This window comes from Solea solea, chromosome 1 (assembly GCF_958295425.1).
Source record: "Solea solea chromosome 1, fSolSol10.1, whole genome shotgun sequence".
Classification (NCBI taxonomy): Eukaryota; Metazoa; Chordata; class Actinopteri; order Pleuronectiformes; family Soleidae; genus Solea; species Solea solea.
Genome location: NC_081134.1, coordinates 24,877,604 through 24,887,367, shown reverse-complemented (window position 1 = coordinate 24,887,367; position 9,764 = coordinate 24,877,604). Strand labels below are relative to the sequence as shown.

Genomic DNA, 9,764 nt, shown 5'->3' with positions numbered 1-9,764 from the left:
TCTCATATATTTGTTACATTTCAAGTCAAATCGAAAAGAAGCAGCAGAGGTCTGAGGGCGGGGCTATGGTGTGATTGACAGTCAGTAAGCTAAATGGATTAGGGTTGATGTGATTGTGAGAGGTGACCTCTGACCTCAGTGGTGGGCGTGACCGGACTGTGACGACTTACTGGCAGTCGGTTTGTGATTCACGCTGTTTTGGTTGTGGTAGATGGGTGGAGTCTGGTTCTGTGGCTGACCAATCACAGGAGTGCTGGACGGTGTGTTGACGTTGGACAGAATACAGCCGGTGACTCTCTGAGGAAAACACACAGAGGTCACTCAGAGGTCACACAGAGATCACTCAGAGGTCACGGTGGACTGACCTTCATGAGGTCACGGTGATGCTCCAGCACACTGCAGGTCGTCTGCCACGTGTCCTGGTAACACTCCCAGGGATCAACCCTGCGTTGCCATGACAACCACAAAAACAAACATGATCATGTACTTTCAAAATAAAAGCACGAGAAACTGAAGAGAACGACTCACCTGATCCAATCGGATGCCTGGACGGCCAACTGACACATGGTCAGACGGTGACGACTGGACACCAGGCCCTGGGGGGGAATCAGCCTCTCAGTGAAAACATGTCTCTGATATCTATGTCACATGATTGCGTCTCTATCTCTCTGTTAGACCCTCAGATTTACTTCAGTGACTTCAGCGCCTCACTGTGGCCTCATTTATTATCATGTTAAGTTTCCACAGAGGAAAAAAAACCATCATGTGACTTTGAACCACTCCCACCAACACGTCAATCATTTCACGTCTCCGTCGTCATGGTTACTCACAGGTTTGCCGTAGGAGTCGTGCACAGGTGAGATGATCCCTCCAATCACGATGAAGCGTCCACTTCTGTGAAGATAATCTCTGGCCTTTTCTGTAACACACACACACACACAGACACAAACAGACACAAACACACACACACACACATACACAAGCACAGGCACACACACACACACACAGACACACACCCGCACACACACACAGACACACACGCACACACACACACACACAGACAGACAGACAGGCACACACACACAGACAGACAGACAGACAAGCACACACGCACGCACACAGACACACACACAAACAAGGTTGTGTGTGTGAAGGTTTTTAAACTGTTTCGTAGATGATGACGTCATCCTCAGGTCAGTGACGTCATCACTGCTGTTGTTTGTCACAGAGAGAAATGAACGGCTGTGTTTTCACTAATTCACTCATTCATGAATGCGTGAAAACAGAGCGGAACCGAACCCTCACTCCGTCATTTGTGGTCTGCGCCACGCGCGGCCTGAGGCCTGCATCCGTGACACCGTTACACGGAAACCACGGTGAGTGACGTCAGAGGAGCCTTTTCAGCACCAGCCTGATGGACAGCGACGTCATGTTTTCACACACAGACACACGCACGCGCGCACTCACCGAACATATGAACGTGTCCTTTGGTCACGGGGTTGAAGCTGCCGCAGGACAACAGGATCACGTGGGTTTTGCTCGTTTCTGTCATGGTTTCTTCGGTCCCGGTCCGATGCCGGTTCTGTGTGTTCCGGTGATCGTTTGTTTGTATCTGCAGCGAGAGAGAGAGAGAGAGAGAGAGCGAGAGAGAGGCTGCGGCAGAGGGCGCGTCAGTGATTTAAAGGGACAGTGACACAGCATCAATGACGCAGCTGAACACGTGACCACGTCAGCATCACGGGTTCATGTAGAAAAACAACAACAATAACACATTCCTTTCTGTCAATCAAACATTTTACAGCTTTTTAAAGGCATAGTTCCTTTTTTTCAGGAAACAGATTTGATTCAGAAGAAAACCTACGTCACATGATCACATTAAAACCTACGTCACATGATCACGTCTTTATCTTGCTGTTGACAGACTTTGTAAAGTACTCACTCTCAGGGGTGGACTGGGACAAACTCGCCCCATTGATTTACATACAAACACGCAAGCCCTTAATAACACCACTGTACTGATAATATGCCTGTATATTCTGGAGCCTTGAATAAATAAATGATAAATATACAGTGTGTTGCTCTTAAGAAGGATCCTGGAGAAAAGATTTAAGATTGGAGAGTGTTTATTTATCACTCATTATCACACAGCTGCCTATCACAAACTTGGACATGAAATGTAGAGTAGTGTGGAATATAAGTTTGAACAAGATTACAACTAAAAAATGAGTCTGCATGCAATCACAACATAGCTAGTTGACTAAAGTATGGAAAACAATAATGATCTGAAAAATGGACAAACACTTTATTTTAGAACAGACAGTACAGCTCAACATAATGTACCAATTAAAATATATCTGCATCTTAGGTGCAGATGTTTTATTGTAACAGTAGTTAATCAGTGTTTTATTCATTTGAACTATTGTATATAATGTGAAACTGTTTAAAGGATAAAAACATAACATAAAAACTGACTGGAAAAGTATATGTAAAGCATACATAGCATAGTATAGCATATATTATTCAAGTTGTTAGTCAATGTCCTTCATGAACAAAACTGGACTGTTGGCACTAAAAAAAGATGCATGTTGACACTTTAAACACTTTAACTCTTGTGACCTGTTTGGGAGATAATAGGTTGAAATGCTCAAAAACTGTGAACATAGCAGATCTACATACTCAAAACACATCACATTGCAACATGTGAGTTATAAGCATGTAGATCTGCAATTTAGTGTGAAAGTATGAGATGAAAGTATAAAACAGGGCTTAAATGGTCAATACTCCTGGACCTCTGTAGCCTCTCATAGTGGCATTGAGCCAGGTATTCTTGACAGACAGACCACTGGGGCAATCAATCGTCACGTCATCTCTCCGTTGCGTTGTGTCTGCAGCTGAGTGTTGTGTTAGACGGCCGCTGTTTATCTTTGTTTTGCAGCGCGGTGCCTGCGCCTTGTCTCGGTAACTACGGTAACTCTCCCGAGACAAGGCGCAGCAGAATAATAAAAAAAAACGTCCGTCCCTCGGCCGGCCCAAAATCGATTGGCCCACCGGGAAAATCAGTGTGTGTGTGTGTGTGTGTGGCAGAGTGAGTGAGTGTGTGTGTGTGTGCACTTGTTTTCATGACAAATCAGGACATTTTTATGATAACACACCAACAATATCAGTACGTTGAGAAATATGAGTACATTTTAGAGGTCCTCATTTTTCTGACCATTATATGGTGTTCTGGACCCTCCAAACATGCTCCCAGACTAAAAATCTCCAAAGTCCTAAAATGTCACAATTTTCAAGAATCGAGTGTGTGTGTGTGTTAAAATTTTTGATGACGCCAACTAGTGGCCAGTGTTGGTACTTAAACACACTTTTAACACACTTGTACTCATATGTCACTTGTAGACACACTCACACACTCTCCAGCATTTGAACAAGCTTTATACATTCATTCATCTTCTACCACTTTATCTTGCACATTATCTATAAAATCAGAGTCAAATAAATATATTCTCAATTATTATAGTTGATCTAATTGTCCTGTGTTTTATTGGAATGCAATATTTATTTCCTTTGCCTTATGGCACAAAATCAAGATATGTGCATCTTTTTTCCAGGCCACCTGAGGTATCAGAACATGTATGATACAGTAATTATTACATGAATGTATTTTTATCTGCCCATAAGAACAAAAAAGAAATTGGAATATGTATATGTGTGTGTGTGTATGTATATATATATACTGTATATATATATATATATACATACATATATGTGTACATATACAGTATTTATATTTATAGATACAATGTTCATAAAGATATATATGTACATATATATACACACATATATATATTTAATCCACTTAATTCACTCATGTATTAAAGACATTTGAGATGAATGCTGCCACCACTGCATGTTTGGTTACTCAGCAGTCAATAACACAGCCACTGATTGGTTAAGAAGTCGGCAAGGCAGCCTGTGATTGGCCAATAGACTGAGCTGAGGCTCACAAAGACGGCTGAGTTGCTAAAGTTGCTAAATAAACCACAGTGTAGGATCTATCATTGTGAATGTATTTTACAAAGTCTGCCATGGTACAGAACGGTTCATGGCTTGATTTTAAAGCTTCTGAAACGTAGACCGCACTGGCACTCTTGACGATCGTCCCATCCAGGAACTTCAGTACTGTGGAGATATCCATCTTGGCATATACAAGATCTTTGACGTCATTTGCAATGTGGACACGCTAACGCTGATCTGAAGAGGTAAGTTAAAGGTACTTTAAAAGGAACTACAAACAAATTATTCCAACTGACTAGACGAATTGCCTGATCATTAATTGTTCGTTATTATCACCTTCATACAGAGTTAAAGTTTTGTTAATTTTGGCTGTTTAAGTTTAACAATCCCCATGTGAGCCTAACTTAGCTAATTTGCTAACAATTAAGTTGATGGACACGCTGTAAAACTAACAAAACAAACGCTATTCTTCATCTTTATCTACAGAGACAGTTGTCTAAAATGTTGTCAACAGTTTGTTGTTACCCGACAATAGAAGATGATAGTAGTTATTGACATAAGTCATACATGTGTTCATTCGTCAGGTCCTCATATTGTTTAGCTGTGAAAGACTTGAGTGTGTGTTTGGTTTGACGTCCTCATATGGTCTGACCCACTGACTGTAGAGTGTGTGTGTGTGTTACAATGTCCCCATATTGTTGGGAAGTATATCATTTACAGTGTTAACAATTTCTATAGAGTCTGGAAGAATAAGTCCAGATCCTCATGAAACAAGTGTGCTTATGTTTTATAATAAGTTCTGCTCTACTGTATGTTATAGTACACAATATATCTGACTGTGTACTGTTGTGTTTTGTTGCAGACATCAAGTGTTGAGATTGTGACTAATTCAGCAGACCCTGAAGTCAGTGAGAGATCCTCTGCATCCTATGAACAGGTGATTACACATATATTTTCTCCCCTCTAATCTAAATAAAATTCCCTTTCACTGCATTAAAACTAGACATTAGTGTTCAGTTCTCATATCACAGTATTGTCAGCATTTGTTTCTTAAATATTTAGCAGAGCGAAACTTTTGTTACATTATACTTCCCATTAAAACATTAAATTGATCATTACTTCCACTAAATTCTATAATATTTGTTATTTTGCAGATGTTTTTGTTCATTTAACCTCCTGCTAGTTCGTTTAAAAGATTGCATTTAAGAGGAATTTGATGCATTTAGATGAATTTCTGGTCTACAGCTTTCTTAGACAGCAACAGAAGATGATAGTAGTTATTGGAATGAGTACTACATGTGTTCAGTCGTCAGGTCCTCATATTGTTTAGCTGTGAAAGACTTGAGTGTGTGTTTGGTTTGACGTCCTCATATGGTCTGACCCACAGACTGTAGAGTGTGTGTGTGTGTGTTACAGTGTCCCCATATTGTTGGGAAGTATATCATTTACAGTGTTAACAATTTCTATAGAGTCTGGAAGAATAAGTCGAGATCCTCACGAAACAAGTGTGCTTATGTTTTATAATAAGTTCTGCTCTACTGTATGTTATAGTACACAATATATCTGACTGTGTACTGTTGTGTTTTGTTGCAGACATCAAGTGTTGAGATTGTGACTAATTCAACAGACCCTGAAGTCAGTGAGAGAGCCACTGCAACCTATGAACAGGTGATTACACATGTATTTTTTTCTATTTGGAATATAACAGATATCTCAGTTTGGTCCATTGCACCATTAAGTACTGTATTAAAACTGTATCAGTTGATGTAAAAATGTCCACAACATTAATAATCTCATTACTTTACATCTGATTCATTATTGGGACAGCTGAGAGGAAACCTCTGTCTGCAAAATCTGAAGCGACACCCTTCTCATTGTGAAGCCAAAATAAAGATCTTTGAGAGGGAAAGAGGCTTAGGGCTTTGTGACTGACAACCAGAATTAATAATTCTGTGAGTAAATAATTAAAGATGAAAATATTTTATTTACAAAAGTAGCTCATTCAAAATTAGCTCTTGTGTTACACTATTTCTCGGTAACTTTCATATCATACATTGCAAATTGAAAACTGTTGTGCAAGAAGGGATTACTGTCCTATTCAATGAATGTCTGATGACAGACTTCATGTTGTAGACTCCTCAAGCTGTAGTGACCAGTTAATTAATCTGACACATAAATTACCTATTAAAACAAAAATTACATTGAAAATATTTATTTTAATCATTTGTTTTTAATGCCTCATCAGTTTCAAAAGCCATGTTATGCACACTGTAATGGTACTGTTGGGAGACGGATACCCTTGCTATTAATATTGTTTAAGATCATTTTGTTCTCCAATTTTCACTCAGATATCGGATCATGATTCCTCCGATCATTCGGATTATGAAGATATCGACAAGGACATCTTTATGGGTATAGCTTCAACACACAGTGGAGAGATTGCAGGTTGCAGAGACTGGTCTACCATCACATTTTGTGAAAATGTTTTTTAATGTTTTTTAAAATTATGTAAAGAAATCCCCTGTTATGGGTGCACAGTGTAATTTGTCATGTAAATATTGTTTGTAACAAACATGTCTTGTGTACTGCATGACCTGCAGCACAGATCTGTGTTGCTCATAGCCTATTCTGGGCCTTGCTTGCCTTTTCATTAAAAGTAAGAAAGGCAGAAAGTGTTCCCAGGATTTTCTTTCACTTGAACATTTACTGCTTCATAAATCCAACACAATGATAAGTAGACTCACTTTTTGTTGTATGAACATGTGATAGTTCTTACCAGATTACCTGATTAGTGAGCATATAAATGTATGATTATTATGTAGATATTTCAGACGTATATAATTGAAAATTATGACTCTATCCCTACTTGGACTTTATAAGTCACAAAAACCTGAAAATGGTGTGTATCTAAGGGTTTCACAGTTGACTGACATATGTATATATACATATATAATGACACAACATGAAATAACAGTGTTTGATGTCATGGTACTCATTTGTCACATAAACCTGACAATGTCCCCATAAGTAGCATTAAATTCAGGTTTGACCAAAATATAGCCCTAGCCGAAATCTCAATAGATCAATGCATTCCTGAAAGCAGCCACAAGAGGCATTTTCATTCCCAGGGCTCTAGGTCACTGGGAAAGGCACGTCCTCATATGTCACGTTTTTCTCACACGTCCTGATATGTCCTGAAAACATGTATGTGTGTGTGTGTGTGTGGCAGGGTGAGTGTGTGTGTGTGTGTGTGTGTGGCAGAGTGAATGAGTGCGTGTGTGTGTGTGTGGCAGAGTGAGTGAGTGCGTGTGTGTGTGTGTGTGTGTGGGGGGGGGGGGGGCAGAGTGCGTGCGTGTGTGTGTGGCAGAGTGAGTGAGTGAGTGTGTGTGTGTGTGTGTGTGTCAGAGTGCGTGAGTGTGTGTGTATGGCAGAGTGAGTGATTTACACACGTCACTTTCCTGCAAGTGAGTGCAGTTGCATTGTGGGTAATGGTGTTCAGACGTTAACGCTGCTGGATTTTGTTCTTCTTCTTGACCTTTTGACGGCAGAGGTCATCTGAGGGCGGCTCATCACAGGTGAAGCTGCAGTCATCAGCGGTGACATCATGTTGGGGGCAGCGGCCACTCTGACGGTGTTTTTCCCGTACAGTCGCCTCTCGTACTGCAGCAGCTGGTCCCAGAAGCCGGAGTTGAGGCGGACGTAGGGCCGGCTCTCCTGGACCCAGCGGTGCGCCTGCTGCAGCGTCACGGCCCGGAAACGCATCAGGTACGCCATCACCAGCGCTGGTGAGCGGCTCATACCGGCCGCGCAGTGCACCAGCGTGCCGCCTGCCCGGTTGCCGTGGATACGCTCGGCCACTCGATCGAAGTGGTCTCCGAGGCGCGCGCTGGGCAAGTCAGAGACGGGCACACGCACAAACTCCACCCCTGGGTAGGCGGGGCAGGCATGGCACAGCGTGGCATTGATGATCAGGGTGATGCCTTTCTGAGACACGAGTGCCGCGTTGAGGGAGGAGTCGGCTCCGCCCAGGAACAGGGTGGGCGTGATCTGAGAGATGGACATGACAGCAACCTGTCACACACCGACACACACACACAGCTGAGAAACATCATCAGTGTTAGCCTAGCCTAGTACAAAGACTGAAGACAGAGGGACACTGTCAGCTATGCTATGCTAACAGTATCCTGATCAACAACAAACAACAACTGTGTGAGTGTGTGTGTGTATTACCTGCCCCTTCACGGACACTGTGTCTTCTTCTGATCACTGCTGAAAGTGACACACGCGCACACACACACACACACCGTACATGGTTGTGTGTGTCAAGTGTTCCAGCCAATCACATGAAGGGTTAATTTTGGTGGGACAGAAATAAGTCATGTGACCTTTACCAAAATAAGAGCACGGAGTAAACACAGCTGATGAATAATCCCTGATCAGTAATCACTGATCAATAATCACTTAATTATCACTTAATTAACTTTATTTCTGACTCTTTTTATTTTTATTTTTATACCACTTCCTGTTTTCCCGGCGCAGCCGGAAGTCAACCAAATACGGAAGCAATATAGAAGAAGCATTGCTAACAGTTAGCCGGTTAGCTAGCTCCGTCATGGCGGACTTAAACCGACAGCTGCAGGAGTATTTGTCTCAGTCTAAAGGTGCGAAAACCGTCACTCAGTCCAGCTCCAGCACGGCGCTGGACATGGGCGAACCGGAGCCGGTACCCGGGAGCTGGTTCGGCCAGTGGTCCACCCCGTGGACCGGCCAGAGCTCCAACGGGAACAGCAGCTCCTCTTCTTCTTCTTCTTGGCCGTGGTCGGCGGAACCGGACCCGTGTCTGCCGGGGATGAGCCGCCGGCAGCGGCTCGTGGGCTTCGGCGTGTGCGCGTGTTTCTCCGCGCTGTGTTTCGGACTGTCCGCGCTGTACGCGCCGCTGCTGCTGCTCTACGCCCGGAAGTTCGCCCTCCTCTGGTCACTCGGTTCACTGTTCGCCATCGCGGCCGCGGCAGTGCTGCGCGGCCCGAGCAGACTCATCGCCGGCCTGCCTTCGAACCCCGGAGCTGCCGTGTACCTGTGCGCGCTCGGCGGGACTCTGTACGCGGCGCTCAGCCTCCACAGCACCGTGCTGACCGCGCTGGGCGCCGCCCTGCAGGTCAGCGCCATCGTCGGCTACGTGGTGTCGCTTCTGCCCGGAGGCAGCGCCGGGATCCGGTTCATGGGCGGCATGGCGGCCTCCGCCATCAGAAGAACCGTGAGCGGGAAAACCATGTCCATCTGAGCACACATTCCAGGACTTATTGATCATTGATAGACTCATGTCAGCTGATCACACCTGTTTACACAGTGTCACGTGGTTTTGACAAACAGAAAGTGATGCGTGTGTGTGTGTGATTAAAACTGTCAGGCACAGACACGATACAAAGTTAAAGTTCTTATTCTGACATTAATGCAATGATTGTAAATGACGTGTAATGTAAAACTATTTTCTCTGATTTCATCTGTAATCAATAACATCACCAAATGATGATGATAAATGTTGTCATGTTACATAAACACATCTCCATGGTTACATATTGTTTAGAGGACAGTGAGACATGAAATCATCATTTAGTCCCCAGACTCCCCACACCAAACCTCAGAGAAAATCAGTGATTTTAGCTTGCGGGATACAGGAGCTGCTGGTCCTCTGCTGCCTCCTGTGGTCACTTTGTGTCACTGAGGTCAATCTGAACATTGGATTTCAAACA

The 9,764-nt window shown here is 43.2% G+C and overlaps 3 protein-coding genes and 1 long non-coding RNA gene across 5 annotated transcripts in view; 2 read left to right on the top strand and 2 right to left on the bottom strand.

Moving 5' to 3' along the window:
- Window positions 1–1,667, bottom strand: part of nmnat2 (nicotinamide nucleotide adenylyltransferase 2) — a 7,757-nt gene extending 6,090 nt beyond the window's left edge. Inside the window, exons 1-5 of the mRNA XM_058633889.1 lie at window positions 1,468–1,667; window positions 831–919; window positions 529–596; window positions 366–444; window positions 171–297 (exon numbers count right to left, since the gene is read on the bottom strand). Coding sequence (XP_058489872.1) covers window positions 171–297; window positions 366–444; window positions 529–596; window positions 831–919; window positions 1,468–1,552 — 448 coding nt within the window. The 5' untranslated portion in view covers window positions 1,553–1,667. The remainder of the gene's footprint in view (window positions 1–170; window positions 298–365; window positions 445–528; window positions 597–830; window positions 920–1,467) is intronic.
- Window positions 1,668–4,052: 2,385 nt separating this feature from the next.
- Window positions 4,053–6,463, top strand: LOC131465351 (uncharacterized). The gene is made up of 4 exons (XR_009241303.1): window positions 4,053–4,259; window positions 4,877–4,951; window positions 5,608–5,682; window positions 6,363–6,463. It is a non-coding gene; the product is annotated as an uncharacterized LOC131465351 (long non-coding RNA).
- On the bottom strand, window positions 6,225–8,424 carry si:ch1073-184j22.2 (dual specificity protein phosphatase 14). Of its 2 annotated transcripts, none has more exons than XM_058637928.1 (2): window positions 8,245–8,424; window positions 6,225–8,085 (listed from the first exon to the last, which is right to left on the bottom strand). In XM_058637928.1, the coding sequence occupies exon 2, from the start codon at window positions 8,074–8,076 to the stop codon at window positions 7,510–7,512; it is 567 nt and encodes a 188-aa protein (XP_058493911.1). In that variant the 5' UTR covers window positions 8,077–8,085; window positions 8,245–8,424; the 3' UTR covers window positions 6,225–7,509. The 2 variants fall into 2 exon arrangements, with proteins under 2 accessions (XP_058493911.1, XP_058493920.1); XM_058637937.1 differs by having other exon boundaries at window positions 6,225–8,112; window positions 8,245–8,330.
- A 91-nt stretch (window positions 8,425–8,515) lies between these two features.
- sft2d3 (SFT2 domain containing 3) lies at window positions 8,516–9,570 on the top strand. Its single transcript, XM_058637915.1, has one exon. The coding sequence runs from the start codon at window positions 8,627–8,629 to the stop codon at window positions 9,293–9,295; it is 669 nt and encodes a 222-aa protein (XP_058493898.1). The 5' UTR covers window positions 8,516–8,626; the 3' UTR covers window positions 9,296–9,570.
- Window positions 9,571–9,764: the final 194 nt, after the last annotated feature.

Coding starts and splice junctions, on each gene's coding strand:
- si:ch1073-184j22.2 (XM_058637928.1), bottom strand. CDS start 8,076: ATGTCCATCTCTCAGATCACGCCCACCCTGTTCCTGGGCGGAGCCGAC.
- sft2d3 (XM_058637915.1), top strand. CDS start 8,627: ATGGCGGACTTAAACCGACAGCTGCAGGAGTATTTGTCTCAGTCTAAA.